The sequence below is a fragment of the Manis javanica genome, chromosome 3 (genome assembly GCF_040802235.1).
Source record: "Manis javanica isolate MJ-LG chromosome 3, MJ_LKY, whole genome shotgun sequence".
Classification (NCBI taxonomy): Eukaryota; Metazoa; Chordata; class Mammalia; order Pholidota; family Manidae; genus Manis; species Manis javanica.
Genome location: NC_133158.1, coordinates 6513540 through 6529863, shown reverse-complemented (window position 1 = coordinate 6529863; position 16324 = coordinate 6513540). Strand labels below are relative to the sequence as shown.

The window sequence follows — 16324 nt, the reverse complement described above, 5'->3', positions numbered from 1 at the left end:
ATTCCTGTGGTGTCAGGCCAGTTCAGACTTGTGTTTTTGGCCAGAAAAGACCAGTCTGCCATGGACTGTGGCATCAGACCCCAGCTGCCCAGCAGAGCAGACCTGCTGGGGGATGGTGATGGGAAATTCAACTTTGCTCCATGGTTAGTGTGACTGAACAACTGACTGAGGGGCTCAGAAAGGAATGCTTCTTGTGATACAGGAGGAGAGGGGCCCGAGCCTCGTGTATACTCATGTGCTGCTTAGTCTGCTCGTAAAAAGGAGAGGAGTTTTGTTTTTGCAAGTTATTGCAGCATGAACCCCAAACACCAAAGCCAGTCTCTTGCAGGAAATTGATCAGGGTCCAGGAGTTGCTGTCAGGCCTTGGGAGGGTGACTCACAAGCAGCAAAGTTCCCGGAATACACCCGTCCCTGGCCAGCTAGGAAGAGGCTAGGCAAGGAGGTAAATGTGCAAGGGTGGGGTGGGCGCTGCAGGCGTGGCCTCTGTTTTTAAAAAACAATGTGTTGCATGCAAAGCATCTATCCTCTGGGACCCGCCATGCGGTGTGAAATACAGGGGTTTCTGTAGCCAGTGCCTGTTTTTGTCTGGAAGGCCCAGTGGTCACTTTCCAAGCCCGAGTTTGGAACAAACAAAATTGGTTCTAGCTCAGCTTCAGCAGGAGCCATGTGCAATGACAGCCTTTTCTTTTTTTTTTTTTTAAGCTTTTTTGTGACTACCTTTCCTTCAGGGCTCTGCAAGTGGTTCTGAAACCAGTTCCGTCTGTGGCGCTCAACAGCAGGAACAACTGGTTTTTCCAGGTGTTGAGAAAGTCTGTGATTTATGTGGCTGAAGTATGGCATAACTGACCCCCATGTCCAACCCTCTAAAGCTCAGAACCAGCCGAGAATTCATGTGAATCAGCAGTTCATTTATTAACTTTTTATGGACGAAACACATTCATGCAGAAAAGGCTACAAATAATCATACAGCTCTCTGGGTTTTCGTACACTGAACACACTTTTGCAGTCAGCACCCAGATCAAGAAACCCAACGTGGCGGGTGCCCCAGAGCATCTCCCATGTTCCCCTCCATGGGGGTCACCATTATTCTGACTTCTTAGAGTCCTAAGCACAGCGGTGCCATAAAGCAGAGGGAAAGCTCAGCCAGAGAGGGTTCTGTGTGTCAGGAGGAAGATTCCTGTGGTGTTCGTGGTCTGAGGTGGGGCGGGAGGAGGTATGGACCCGGAGGCTGGGTGGAATGGATTGGGCGTGGATTGGCAGGCTCCTTCCTGAGAGCAGGTGGCCATGGGGAAGCGTGGGGGGCTGTCAGGGGCAGGCAGTCCAGATCGTGCTGGCGATGTCGTGAGTGCCACTGATACGCGGACAATTCCTTCAAGGCCTGATTGTTCAGGAAGCACTGAAAGCTGAGAGCTGCCTATTGGGGGCGGAGGGGGTGCTGAGTCTGAGCCAGAGGGAGACGCCATGTGTCGTTACTGATAGAAATCTGATCGTCCCTGGATGCCGCCTGTCAGCATGTGGCCTGCTGGGAGTCATTTCCTGATGGCCTGGGCGATGCCTGTGGACAGTGGAGGTGGGAGGGTGCCGCCCCACCTAATGAGGTCCTTGTCTCTGGGCAGAAGGTATGGGGTTTCTTTGAGGGAAGCCATTAGGCGCATTGATGGTTCGTTTGAAAACGCTGAAATCTACCTTGTGGGTGTGGAGGTTCCCACGTACTTTGCGCTGGTCCCTGACACCAGCCGCTGGGCGCTCCTTTGGCAGGTGTGGATGTAGCTGGGCTGCCCAGTGACTTGCTCTCACATTACTGAGAGCATGGCTGGGGTGGCTTCTGTGTATACACTTGTTCTTCGTGGTTCAATGGAGCAAGGAAAGTGGCTGATCCTGCTCAGAGTGGTTCCTGTTTATTCAGTATTCATTCAACATTTATTAAGCGCCAGCTGTGTGCCCGGTGCTAGGGGTGACCTTCTGCACCGTTATCTGGGTAACTGGCCTTTATGACTATGCAGTGTGACAGGTGAGCTGACCAATGGTTCGAAGGCCTCCTGTTCTGCATTTGTCTCTCATGATGTGTGCTTATTATGTCCCAACCAGAAATTTATCCCGAACAGGATGATTTATGTAAAATATGTTGTCCACTAGAAAGTGTTTGGCAAGTGAGTCTGAGGCCCGGATTGCAGGGCCTGTAGCCTTCTGTTTCTGTGCCAAGCGTCAATGTGGTGGGTGGGGCTTGTGCAGGGGGCAATACAAACATTCGCTGCCTTTTACATATTAGGGAGCAGAGCCTCATGCCAGCAATGCCCTCGTCGGAATGGGGGTGATGGACATGCTGCTCAGAAGGGACATGGTGGGGAGGGATGTAATCAGGGGGGGATGGACAGTGAGCACCAGTTATTACACGGTTTGCAGCTCCAAATCTTCCCCCTCAGCTGCTTGATATGGATGAGCGAGGTCTGTAGACAGAGCTCATGGGCCAGGAGGGGCAGGCCTCCCAGCAGGTAGGATGCTGGGCTCGAGTAGAGTCCTCGCGGTACCTCCGTGATTCATGTCGAGGCTTCTCGGTTGTGCAATAAATGCAGTTCTCATGGGTAACGCTCCTTTCGTCTTGTCCCATTTGGCTGTGTGAGGGTGGGGACAGGTGGCACTCAGGGGACACTTCCACTTGTGGAGTTAGCCTCTGCCCCCATAGGCCCTCATTCTGCTTGGCCGCTTGCTGTCTGGTCTGCCTCAGTTTCCTCATCTGCCCGATGGAGTCACTGACATGGGATTGTTATGATAATGCAGTGGAAGTATTCAGTACTCACTGTCGTGTCTCTCTAGGTATTCCTGCATTTTCCCTTTGCCCAAATTCTGCAGCCATGTGTGTTGCACATATGAGGTGCTCAGCGGAAGTAGAGTCTCTTTGGCCCAGTAGTGTAGCTTGACATTTTGGCTTTACACAACCTACATTTTAGGAAGGGCCGGGATCCTTTGTGCATTTTAAGGAAACATCTTGTAAAGAGGGAGATCGTTCCTTCTCATGCGCCATTTCAGGGATTGTGTCGATGGCTCCATTACCAGGCCTGTAATGACATCTCAGTTTGCTTGGATTGGCTGGGGTAAGATGTGGGGGAGGCCATTCCTTGATGGGGGAATCTGTAGACTGAAGAGGCCACTGCTTCTCTTATATTAGAGTAACTTGTTTCTGTGCCCAACCTTGGCCAGAGAAAAAGGAAATGTCAGGCATTGGCTGTCCGGAGGCACCAGGGGGCTGTTGATGGGAATGGGAGGATGCCACGGTCGGTAAATCCAGACAAGCCCCTGAAGGGTTTCAGGAAGGAAGCTCTCAGGGTGTCGCCTCTTGCCTTTTGCCAAGTTCTTGCCTCTTACAGATGTGGAAACATTATCAGGGCGGGTCCATTAGAAAATGAATCCACCGCAAAGTCTGTTAGTAAGTGGCTCCAGAGCTTCGTGATCCCCCTGGGCATTGTGACCAGTTGCAGATGGCAAAGACACCTGCTGGGACGGTCAGGGGCCAAACACTTTTCCCCTGGTTCCCAGGGCATCTTGTGCTGGGTTCTGTGGCCTGCATTCCGTCCAGCCTTGGTGAACACTGTTACTTACAGTTACACAGTAAGGTAAACATCAGAATGGGGGTGATGGACATGCCACTCAGAAGGGACGCGGTGGGGAGGGATGTAATCAGGGAGGGATGGACAGTGAGTACCAGTTATTACCTGTAATCAGGGAATGGTCTAAGCTTTTGTGGTACCTGACACATATATAATTTGAGGGGTCCATTTTGAGAAAAAGAGGGCCCTACCCTGGGCTTAACTGTAACTGGCCATTGCAAGGCTGTATGTGATATACTGAGAAATTATTTCTGAAGTTATATGGGAAGCTCTTTGGAGGTAATAATACTGTTCTCAGGTTTTGAACCCTTACCATAGGCCAGGCACCAGGCTAAGCCTTTGGTGGAATTTTTTCATTGACTTCTCACACCAGCTGATGATACAAATGCTGCTTATTAGCCTCCTTTTACAGCCAAGGAAACAGAGGTTCAGGGGGGTAGGTCATTTGCCCAAGGCCACACAGCCAGTGCATGGCAGAGTTTGGGCTCAAACTCAGAGCAAAATAGGATTTGTTTACTGTGGATGAAGCATTGCACACGTAGTGATCTCCTTGTTGTTGTTTACATGCAGGTTATCTTCTCTTGAATATATAAACTTGCTGTGTTTAATTTACTGGAGAAAGGGCAACTATTTCTTCCCAGCACATGGAGGTTATTTCTGGAATAAGGCCGTGTGTTCTTTAGTGATATAGTCGATTTGATGAGTAGGCAGGAATGATTCGTGACAAGTTCAATGTCTTTGACTAAAAGACTTCTGCTAAAAAAAAATAATAAAACTCTTCAAAATCTCTGCTGTACTTAATCTGTTGGCTGAGCTAATGCAAAGCTCCCGTTGTAAATAACCACGAAGGTGGTTGTGATGGCTTCCTGGGGATGAAGCTCAATGAGAGTCGCCCCGTGGGGATGTACACGAAGCGTCCCGAGGCTCCAAATCGCCATGCTTGAATGCGTACGAGGGTCTGTTTCCTGGTATCCGCTCAGGACGGGGCTGTTTGTGTGCCCGTGGGCACGAGCGCATGGGCATAACGGGCCTCCGGATCCTGAAATGACCAGTTCTTCAGCGGGGAGAGAGGAGGGATGCCAGGCGTGTTTGTGTTGGCCATGCCGTGAAACAGCTTCAGCAAACAGCCAGACCAGGAAAACGCGAGTGGCTGGCCGCCCGGCTTTCCGCTGGTGTTTGGGGAAGATGGGTCAAAGAATGGTGTTCGCTTCCCTGGGCGGCGGGGCTGGGCCTGGGGGCTCGGCCTTGACTCCCCGGCGGACAGCCAAGGTGGCGAAGGAGCTCACGGCGCCCTCCGACCGCTGGATGCACAGCTGGGGAAGCAGGGCCCGGTGCTGCTCGTGGCTTCAGGGAGGGAAAGAAAAAAAAAAGGCAGGATGACCAGGAAAGAAGGAGCCAAGCCACCTTCCTGGTCACGTTTAATGAGAGTTAATATTTGTAAATATTGAACAGTATCTGTTACCAAGTAACACTGTTGCCAAGCGGGCCTTCTCCTGCTTGATTTCACTGGTTTGGCTTATTTTGTGTGTGCAGAGAGCGGTCCCTTCTCTTTGGTGTGGTTCTATGGGTTGAATAAAAGGGTGTTTGTTTTTCAATTGTCTGTGTGCAGGAAACCTTGTCTGACTGTAAAAATTTGGCTCTGGAAAGCGAGCAGCAGTTCTGTGATGTTACTGATTTGGCTTTTGCAGCAGTAACTCCAGAGAGCCTCCAAAACCACTCTGCGCACCAGACGCCGCAGATGCGGGACATCAAAGGGGATTAAGTCTTGCCGGCTTCATTTTTGCAAACGAGGAAACAGGCCAGAGGAGCCTGCGTGCAACGTCGCTTACAACTGTATTGAAGTTCCTAAGGAGTCTGGCTTTTTGGAAGGTGGAAGTTTCACAAGAACAAGCACCCTCCAGGAATTCTAAGTTGGAATATGGAGCCCTGGGGGAGTGAAAATATAAGGCTCTCTGGCTTTCCAGATGATTACAGGGGGAATGACAAGTCAGGGCAGTTGGGGGAGGGATGCAGTGCCCCCCCATCCCTGTCCCCTGCCTGGGGCCTCTCATTCTGCCTCCAGGCTTCCCTCTCCGTTGAGCAGGGTAGAGGCATATGTGCATGTGGAGAAGGCCCCCCAGGCAGCTCCTCTGGGTTCCCAGGACAACCTGCCCAGAAGAGGGTTGGTGTGGAGTGAGCCCTGCTTACAGAGAGGCTGCCAGAACCCCATTCCTGCCCGGTCCTTCTTGCGCAGACAAGCCCGCTGCCAAGCTGTCGGGGCAGAGGCTGTTTCTAGCATCTCTTCCCCACCCACCAGGAGCTGCTCTTCTTGATGGCAGCCCCCGCCCTGAGGCTGGTTGTTCTCCAGGCCATGGATGGGCGGAGCTGACCCAATGCAGACCCTGCCCTGAAGGGACTACCCTCCACAGGGCACGTGGGTGGGTAGGCGGAGGGGTCTGAACTGAGAGTTGGGGGCCAGAGGGGAAGGTAGTACGGCTCAGGAGGGCTTCTCAGAAAGGGTGGCTGGGCCTTCAGAGGCTCAGGTGCCAGGGAGAACCAGGCATCACAGGCCTGGATGCTGTTGGCGGAGGTGGAGGACGCCAGATATGGGGATGTGGGGTGGGGTGCCCAGGAAATAGGCCCAAGGGTATGTGGGATGGGACGGCTGTAGCAGTTAGAGTGTCTACTTAGCTACTTTTCATCTTTGTTTTCTTTTCTAAGTGAAATGGAACCTTATAAAGATTCGAAATGGAGTACAGGGGTGAGGAGGGAGCGCGGGTTAAGGGCTGCTCGCTGGTTGCAGTGTGCAGGGGCAGCACGGGGGGCCAGGCGGGCGCAGGCTCTGAAGAAATGTGGACGTGGAAGTGAGGGCCCCAGGGCACCCAGAGTGCATGCTGGGAGGTGGGGATGCCATCGGTCGGGACTGGGGAGCCCCCGTCCCTAGATCTACAGAACCAGGGTAAGGGCAGTGTTTTGGACCGAAGCTGCTCCCCGACCTGTTCATGGAACACCTGGCATCTGTGTTCTCGCCACTCGAATGAGGCCGTCCCGGCCTCCACCCCAGCCCCCCGGCCTCGCCCTTTGCCAGCTCACCAATGAGTTACTTCTCATCACGCGCGGGAGTTAATGGTCAGGGGGTGTTAACATGCAATCCAGCCCTCTTCACCTATTTCTGTTTTACGCCGGTCCTCGGCACCTTGCACTGAGGAAGGCCTCTCGCTCTCAGGTCAGCCCCGAACATCTGATCAGAAATCTACCAGAAAACCTTCAAATGTCCAATTGTAGCTTCAACTTATGTTTTTCTAGGCTTCTCTCTATTGGAATCTCAAACTGAGATCGGGTCTTCAAAAAATTTACATGCTAAGAAATTTTACTCTTTTTTGCCCTCTCGTGGCAGACGCTTGAACACCTCTTTTCAAGCCCAACCACTTTGGGAGTCAGTGACTCAAAAAATACTTAGGGTGTGCCTCCCGTGTGCCAGATCCTCACGGTCTCACCCCATCACGGCCGTTCGGTCTGTTCCTAAAGGGTCGGCAAGGCATATAAAGTCAGTTAAGATGAACTCCTGTGTCTGGGAGATTTTGTTCTATTTTTTTTTTTTCGCATTTCGTATTCCTCTTTGACATAGTGCATATCCTAAGGTGTCACAAACCCGGGACTGAGGGTCAATGCTGTGGGCACCAGTCACTTTTCCTGTTGCATCCCATTGTCTTTTATTATCCTGGATTCAGAAAGTGGGAAGCATTTAAGACCTACTGTGTGTTGTTACAGGTCTAATGAGAAAAATATTAAAAGATTGCCTGTCCAGATTAGTGGTAGTTTCTGGAGACAAGTAAGCACATAATAATGGAGAAATGTGAACCTTTTTTTGTGTGGAGGTGATGTAATAAATAGGGCTGTTGGAGCTCTTCCGTGTTTTTGGTAAATAATTAGAGAAATATTCAGATTTCCTACAAAGCAGGCTCTTTTGAAAAACCGAACGCGTCGAATGGGCTTAAATTCTCTGTGAGTTACTATGTTAGTGCTTGAACTCAATCAGGTGGGTGCCCAGCAGAGGGCCGGACTCAGATCACCCAGAAGCATGTCTGCCAGCCTTCTGTTATTAGGGCTGAAGAGTCTCACCTTGCTCGCTTGACATGCTTTTTATGTGGTGTTTGTTTTTGGCTTTACCTTCTTATGTGCACATTTTGCCCAAGTTTAACACAACGTTGTTTTGCTTACTTAACAAAGCCTTATGGTATTTTTTAAAAACTGTGTTTGGTAATCATAACAACTGTGAAAATAACACACATTTATAATATGTTTTATAATCTATAATGTGCTTTTATCCATGATCACTGAGCTTTTTAATGAGTTATGAATGTTCCATCTTCCAGATGAGGACACTGAGGCTCAGGCAGGTTAAGAAGCTTGTCCCAAGTCACAGGGTTAATTACCAGCCTCTGGCTGGGGGCTTCTGCTGTCTGTGTTCTAAGACAGAGAAAGCCCCTGTTCTCAGGAGGCTGACATAAGATTTGAGCGTAGAGAGACATTTTTGGTGGAAATGCGCTGAGAAGATCGTCCTGTCGCAGGGTGCTCAAGCCTCCTTGAGCAGGTGGTTATGCTGCAGTGACTGGGTGAATGAGCAGACCGTGCACCTGGACCAAGCCAGGGGCGGCACTGGGTTGGCAGAGGGCTGGCGCTGAGCCGTTGATGCCCAAAGATCACGATCAGCCTCTGAGCCGCGTGCTGAGGCTGGCACCTGGGAGTGTGGTCCCGTGCAGAGGGAGGGGTCCTGCTCTTGAGAACTGGGACTCTGCCATCTGTCTTGTACCTGAGCTGCTCGGTTACTGGCGAAGGGTGACATGGAGTTACAGCCACATGTCCAGGGAGCACAGAGGCCAGTTCTGCCTTCTTAGGACACAGCTATTGCCTGTGGCTGGGACAGATGTGACATGTGTGTCATGATGTTGATGTAGCAGGTGCTGGCTGAAAGCTCTAGTCACAGATGCTGGAGGTGAGCATTCCTTCTGCCCTCAAGTATTCCACCCTCCCTACCACAAGGCCTTTGCACGTGCTGCACGCAGTGCTTCCCCCCATCATTCCTCAGATCTCAGATCTTACATGAAGGTTCACTTTTCTCTGAACACCTTCCTTAACCCTTGTACAAATATATGCTTAGTGTGGGTGGAATATCTAACTCATTAGTGAGGGACCTAGAAGGCTGAGGAAGAGAAAGTTGGTTCTAAGAAGTATCCAGGAGGACATCATGATATACATGTATGTGTGTGTATATGTATGTATGCATGCACGTATACTTTAGCGTATATGTACTCTTGTCTGTTATGTACACATAAACATATATGTGCATATGTGCACACATACATATGTAGGTATAGTAATGGAAAATGTGCAGAAAAGAATGTTGGGAGAAGACTGTGAACTCGGATATAAAACTGGTTAAGGTCCTACAGGAAAATATCACAGTATCCATTGGAATGATCTCTTATGCTTGACAGAAATTATTTGCAATTTATCAGACTTTTACAGGTCAACATCCTAACTTTACAGAGTCTGAGCCCTAATCAAAAGAAAATAAGAAGTCAAACAAAATCTCCTCTGTAGGCAGTCTTAGGCTGTAGGTGACTTTAAAAGGGCCTGATCCTCTATCACCATGAAAAGGCAAAACTACAGGCAGACAAAGATCACAGAGACAACACCTGAGAAGGAGACAGACCTAAAAAAAAAAGGGCCTGATCTATTTCCTGCTTTGGGGTCATTTTTCAAAGAGCATTATGTCCCGAATATGTTTGAGTGAATGAACCTGCAGGGAGAAGTCAGGTCCCCTGGCTGGCTGAGGCTGGGTGTTAAATACCAGGGATACTGTCCGTTAGAGGCCAAGCCCCCATCCCGAGGGAGTGGTTTGGGCAGAACACCAGCTGTGTGGGAGGCCTGGGGAGCCTGGGTTAGGAGGACAGGGTTCAGAGCAGTAAAGGGCTCTGTGGCCCTTAGCAAGTTATTGGCAGCCCCCTGCCTCAGTTTCCCTATTGGTAACATTGCAGTGTGATCAGAGCAAATACCAAAGCCTCCAATAGTCCACGCTTTGGGCTCTGTTACCTTCAGAGGTTCAGAGTCCGTTAGCCAACCATCAAAAGTAGTTGTGCTCTTTACTCGTATCTCAAAGATTCAGGGGATCCACTTGATACCCAAGAGCACCCCCAGGAACTCCCCTCCTTGTTCCTTTCACCCTCCAGCTCACCCTTGCCTTGCAGGCTCCCTGCAGCCTCCCCTGCCTTCCCTGGACTCCACCGAGGTTCTCCTCCCATCCCCTCTGCCCCGGACACTGCTCTGTCCCGCCCACCGCGGGCGTTCCCTTCCTCTCTGGGTCCCTGCTCCGCTCCCCTCTTGCCTAACGGACCTTGATCAGCTCAGACTGCGGTTTTCCAACGGCGGCCAGCAGGGGTCACTCTCCACCCACACTCATCGCTGCCCTTCTCCTGGGCGTGGTCTGGTGGAGGCAGGAATCCTGCTCTCTTGCAAAAGGTTCACGTCCCGCTATTTGTCATCCAACTCAGTTCTCAAGGAGGGGATGTTCCCCTTTTAAAGCTGCAATGTCTGTGCTACTGTTTTAACATCTACCGTTGCCTGGCATCCAGAGCTTTCAAAAAGTCCCAAGAGCGAGGCACGTTCTCTGAGGTCCTCAGGGCACAGGTTCAGACAGAGACAGGGCCAGACGAGCGCCAAGTGTTGTATAAACACCAATTAATAAATGCTTGGCTCCAAACGAGCCCTGCTTGTCCAGCTCATGATCTCTATGCCTTCGTGGTCCAGGCCTTTCCGCCCATCAGTACAAAAACGACAGAGATGTTTACAAAACCCAGAGCCTTCAGCGGCCAGTTCTAGGAGGGAGCAGACCGGGGACATACCGGGCCCTGTGTGTCCGTGGTGACGTTTTACTTCCAGTTGACTGTTCTCCCCCAATTCCCTTTTAATCCTATGGGTGCTATTAACAAAGATGAAGGGTAACATTTATCCTGCGCTTACCACTCGCTGGGACTGTGCTAAGTGCTGTCATGACCATCGCTTATTTTACTCTCTTAAAATCCCAAGAGGTGGAGGAACTGCCGGGGCTTCTGAGGCTTTGTGAGGGTCGCACACTTGCTGAGGGTCGCTTGGCTGGTGAGGGAGGGTCCAGATTTGATCCTGCACAGACCACCCCCCGCCCATTTGTTGACGTGCTGACGATCTGGTGCAGACACAAGGCAGTGTCTCTCCAGCTCATTTCAGCTTTGAATGGGTTACTGTTTGAGAACTTGAAAGCTCAGGGGAAGGCAGGTAGAGCCAGCCCTCAGGGAGTACGCATCTGAGGGCAGAGGCCCTTGGACGCCCTTCCCCAGGGCCCCGAGGATGGAGGAGTGGGCGTGTGGAGGTTGTGGGTGCCCCTCCTTCCCTTCAACTAGAGCGACTCTGCTTCTACCAGGTTTGTGTCTTGGGTTTAGAGCGTGATCGGGTTTGACACACGGGTTCTGCCCCTAAGAGGATGACCATGCAGTGTAGCGGCTCACAGCCCAGGGTGCAACCGGAGGCTGTCCACTCACATCCCTGGAGCCTTCGTTTTCCAGCTCTCTGTGCAGTGGCTGCCTCCTCCTGCACCCTGCTGTGCCGCGCACCCTTCCTGGCTCTGCTGAGCCTTCCATGGCCAGCAGCTCAGCTGGCGAGCCCAGCAGGAACCCTGGAGGCCACGCTCGGCTCCCCCGCCTGCCGGCATACTGTGCACACGCCTTACCCTGGGCCCCTCATCTGTGACCTGGGGTGTCAACAGCATCTGCCCATCAAGTTGGTGTGTGGATTGTAGGAGGCGACGGCACACCATTTTAAACATCACCTGACCCAGGGTAAGAATTCACTATCCCGGTGCCCTTGTGGTTATTTATTTTTATTAATAATACCATGACCATCACCGTCCTATTTTTCTCCTTCACTTTCCTCCCAACATTCTCAAGAGAGCTGATCCTCTCTTCTGCCTGCACTTCTTCGCGCCCACTTACCCTGCCCCAAAGCCCAGTCAGCTGACCGCCACCCCATTCCTGCCCCAAGACATACATCCCTGGGTGTCAGCCGTGTCCCAGTAGCCTGTCCTGCCTCCTGGCTCCCGAATGGCACTCCGCTTCTGAGTCAGCAGCCCCCAGCCTGCTTCTTTGAGGAAGTTTGAGTATCCTTGTCCTTGTGGGTTTTGTAAATGAGTGACCCCAGAGAGAGGCTGGGGGTGGGGCAGGGAGGAAATCTGGGAGTTCTCACGTTACAGACACGGCCAGGAGGGGGCACCCACGAGTCCCGGTTCACCTTCCCTTCCCAAGATGGAATGGGTTCTGGCCAAATTCTCAGGGGGTGTGGAAGGTGGCAGGCCCTGTGTTATGCTCTGGGACCCTGTCCCTGAGTGAAGGGCTGGCCTGCAGGGAGAAGACAGTAGAAGGAAGCAAGCAATGACATACCCAGCACCATGGGCAAATCTCGGCACTGGGGTGCGTGTAAGAAGTCAGACGTGAAGGCCCATGTGCTGCACCGTCCCACTACAGGACGATTCGGAAAAGGCATTATTACAGGAACAGGAAAGAGATCCGTGGCGGCCAGGACCGGACGTGGAGATGGGGGGCACCATTAGGGACTCACGGGGCTCAGAGCAGCTCAGTGTCTGCGCTGCGGTGATGGTCCTGCATTACACACCAAGGAGTGAGTTTGTTGATTGGGTTTCCTCTGGCTCAGAGCACACAGCCCAGAACTCTGGGGGACATGAGGATGCACTGCTGCGGGGCCAGAGAGCTCAGGGAACCACTCCTGGAGACCAAGGCCCAAGGGTCCATAGGAGCTGAGGGGGCCCCGACCCCAAGGGTAAGGCCTGGAGTGGAGAGGCTGTGATGTGGGGCAGCGGGCATTTTTAAAATGAAATGAAAATTCACTGTGAGGGCACTGGGGGGGCCTCTGCAGGTTGAAGTGGGGCCCTGTCTATCTCCAAAGACCAGGCCTGGTCCAGACCCCCTTCGTCCTGCTCTGCTGTGGGGCCCGCAGGTGGGGAAGACGCCTCCAGTTTGCGTGTGTGTGCGTGTTTCTTTTACGTCTGATCCACTCTGCTGTGATTCACACCCCCCTCACAGACTCCAGCTCCCCAGGGCAGTCTGTTAAGCTGCGTCTGGCAGAGCCCGGGGGCGTTTGTCGCCGCACAGCGCCTGATGGCTGATGCTCTCCCAGCACGCCTTGGGAAACCAGGAATAGCTTTCTGCCCGTGGCTTTTATTTCCCACTTGCTGGCCCACAGCACCATCTGTGGTTATCCTGGTCGTTCCCTTTCTCGCCAGTTCCAGCTTCACACAGTTCACTTGCTCACCAGGACGTGGTGAAATGTTGGTATAATGAACCAGGGGCCAGGCCAGGAGGAAGGCAGCTGTCTTCAGCTCTGTCATCACCTGCCCCTGCCCCCACCCACCCATCCAGAACCTCAGTTTCTTCGTCTGTCTTTTACATAGCTGGCCCTGAGCAGGTGCTGCCCACCAGTCGGCCTGTCTGCTAACATGCCGGGCTGCCAGGAGCGATGGCACATCATGTCATCCAAGGACCTGCCCTGCCTTGAGCCACGTGCCAATCGGCTGCCCAAGAGCCAGAGCTGCCTTTCAAGGTGCACGTCTAAATTGAAATTCATATATTTGTAGTAGATTTCTGTGTGTTTCTTTGTTTTTCTTTGGAAGCCTTCACAGGCCAGTGCTGAAAACTCACCGTCCTTGGCTCCAAAGGAAATACAGTTTCCCATAACACTTTGTATTTCCAGCATCCAGTGTTGCTCTTGCTGATGGCAGGTGGGAGCTGGGGGGAACCGAGGAGTGTTGAGGGGTCGCCTTCCAGTCTGGGAGGCCAGGCTCGCCCCCTGTGTCTCTCTTCCTTCCCCTCTCCAGCCCACTGTCAGAGCCAAACTAATCCAAATATTATCCTTTCCTCCGCGGGCCCTTGGTATTTCAAAATCTATGAAAGTTTAGTGGGGGGATATTCACTTGGCTACAGTTCAATGTTGGCATTTCAAAATGAACTTGATCAAACAGGAAATAGAAAATACACAAAGGGATTTTTAAAGAAGTTCTGCTACTATCGATGCTTTACTGTATTCCTTATCTTTTTTTTGAATGTGTTTGTTTATTTATTATGTAACTCATTACCATACTTTCCTGTTTAATATTTTAATATAACCATCATATATTTGTGAAATTGGCAGATTAGAAATCCTGGTTAAGGGGCTCCTCCCCTCCCTCCCTACCTGGTAACGTCCCCACCCTCCCACTTAGCCATTGCTTCTGTCCACTCTCCTGCCGTCTGTCCACTGTGGGCTGGGAGCCTCCCCTGTGAACGGGGTTAAGTCCCAGGAAAACAATAATGTGCGAGGCAGGCAGGGGCCCTGGCTGAGAGAATTGTCTGTATGTCTCTTGCAGCGTGGAGCTGGGATGCAAGCAAACACGGGGGGGGGGGCGGGGGAGAGCAGGTCGCGGTCCAAGGATGATGCGCGCGGGCCCGCAGTCTGCCGTGCAGTGCTGGTCCACTCTCCTGTGGCTGGCTGTCCTGTGTTGACGAAGCCAAAAACACTGGATTTGGAGTTCCACAATGGAAGAGGCATCCCAGTGGGTGCTCAGGACCATGGGGCCCTCCCATGAGGGTTAATGGAAGGGGCTGTACATTAAAGTACAGGTCAGTTGTTGACCTGGGATAGTCAGTCTGAGAAGGAGTAATTGAACCTGACCCACCTTGCTGACTGCAAGGTTCCCTGACAGTAAAAACTAGGTGGTTATTTGTATCATCAGAGGCAGAGGGATCCTAGAAAGCTTTAGGTCCATATGGCAAAGTCTGAAAGGATATTTATCAGGCCAGAGGTCATCAACTCTGTGTGTGACAGGGACCGGCCAGGCACCTAACACCAGTGGCCAGAGCTGTGTAAGGGCCATAGTGGGGAGAGGCAAAGACCCCAAGATCTCACATCTCCCCCAAAAGGGGTAGCTGCCACTAAGCCCCAGCTGGCTATTGTCACCTCCGAAAGTGAGCCCTCTGTGACACTGAACTGAAGTTAGGTACTTGACTTCCAAATGAAATCTTGTAGCTTTTTATATGTTGGGAGCTACCTAAAAAAAAAAAGTCATCTTGGGGATCATATAAAATATATCAGTAGTTGACCTGTTTATGACTTGTACCCAACATTCAACTTAGAGGTAAAATTATTATGATTTTTCATCATTTACTTGCTGTATTTTTATTTTACATGTTTTTATAATAAGCATAAAAGATTTCAATAAGCAGCGAAAAAAAAGAAGGAACCTTTATAACCCAAAGGGCTGCTTGCTTTTTTAATTCTTGTTGGGACAGCCATCTGGACAGGTTGGGGACAATAAGGCTGCCTGGACTGTGGGGATGGCTGTTGGGGTGCCTGTCAGGGAAGAGGGAAGAGGACCCACATCTGAGGGGTCTCAGGGGTCCCAGGGAAAGAGACCATGTATGTTGTGTGTCAGACTGTGGAGGGTCTCCTGGGAACATTCCCATTTTAGCATTTGCTTCCTTTTACAAACTTTCTCAAAGAAACAGAACATAGTTTTTTGTTGTTGTTGCATGTGACAGGAATAGAATGCACACTTGCTTAAATTAAAAGGAAAAACAAAAAGATTCAATTGGCAAATTGAGTGACAGTCTGCCTTCAGGTATGGCTGGATCCAGGTGGCTCATCCCTGATAACAAGAATGCATCTCTCTTAGTTTTTCACCCTGCCTTCCCCAAATTAGCTCCTTGTCACGTAGGCTCTGTACAAGATGCCCTGCACAATTCTGAGTTTCTACCCCATCAGCTCAGCCGTTGCACTAGAGGACACACCTCTTTCCTAAAACTCTAGCAAAAGTTCAGGTTTCACTCTCCTTGCCCAGGCCAGGTCACATGCCCATCCCAGGAGCCTAGGGTTGGCCCTTGCTGAACCACAGGGTCTAAGAGCTAGGGAGGGGACATCCCCCAACAGAAGATCAGGGTCTGTTGGCAGAAGAAGGGAGACCAAATCCTGGGCTGTAAGAGCAGCAGACGTCCACCCTGGCAATACTTGCATTGAGAAAAAGAAGGGCTGAAAAGAGCCTGCAAATGGGGAGACCTCAGGGGTCCCATTCCATCACCAGCAGACCATCTGACCTTGAGCCAGCTATTACTTTGGGGATGGCAGATTAGCTGGTTTTCTGAGGATCCTCCCAGCTCTCAATCTGTTTGAGTTTTAGGCACATTTTCTGAAAACAGACCCTCTTTAACTAAATTACTGAGTTTGAAACCATACAGGCTTATGGATTCTGGTGGAACATGTTTTGTCTTGTTTTGTCCCATCATCTAGTTCTTTTGGTGACATGCCACGGGAGCTGTGAGGGACATGAAACCTGCCTCTGCTCGGGCTGTGCTGTTTCTCCGTGGCAGCCGCTGCCCGCTCTGGCCATGTGGCCCACAAGGAAGCCTCGTAGACTTCCTTGTCTGGTGATGGGAAGTGAGCTCACTGCCGGGGCGCTCATGCTCCAAAGGCTGGAATGGCCCATGAAGGAAGGTTTACCCTGGCTTCGCCACCCAGCGTGAACTTGCGAGCAGGCCATGGTTTAAGCACCACACGACTGTGGGCAGCTGGGGGGAAAGCCAGCCGTTTGGATGTCAGCATGTGTTTCCGAGACACCGATTAGATGTCTCAGCCCAGCATTTGGTTTTCATGCTCTGTCTCAT

At 51.4% G+C, this 16324-nt stretch overlaps 1 protein-coding gene across 3 annotated transcripts in view; it reads left to right on the top strand.

The window, feature by feature from the left end:
* Positions 1-16324, top strand: part of ARHGEF3 (Rho guanine nucleotide exchange factor 3) — a 245248-nt gene that overhangs the window by 43265 nt on the left and 185659 nt on the right. Inside the window, exon 2 of one of the 3 annotated variants that reach the window (XM_073230740.1) lies at positions 13084-13232. The exons of the other annotated variants lie outside the window; for them this stretch is intronic. Coding sequence (XP_073086841.1) covers positions 13129-13232 — 104 coding nt within the window. The 5' untranslated portion in view covers positions 13084-13128. The remainder of the gene's footprint in view (positions 1-13083; positions 13233-16324) is intronic. 3 annotated transcript variants of the gene reach the window in all.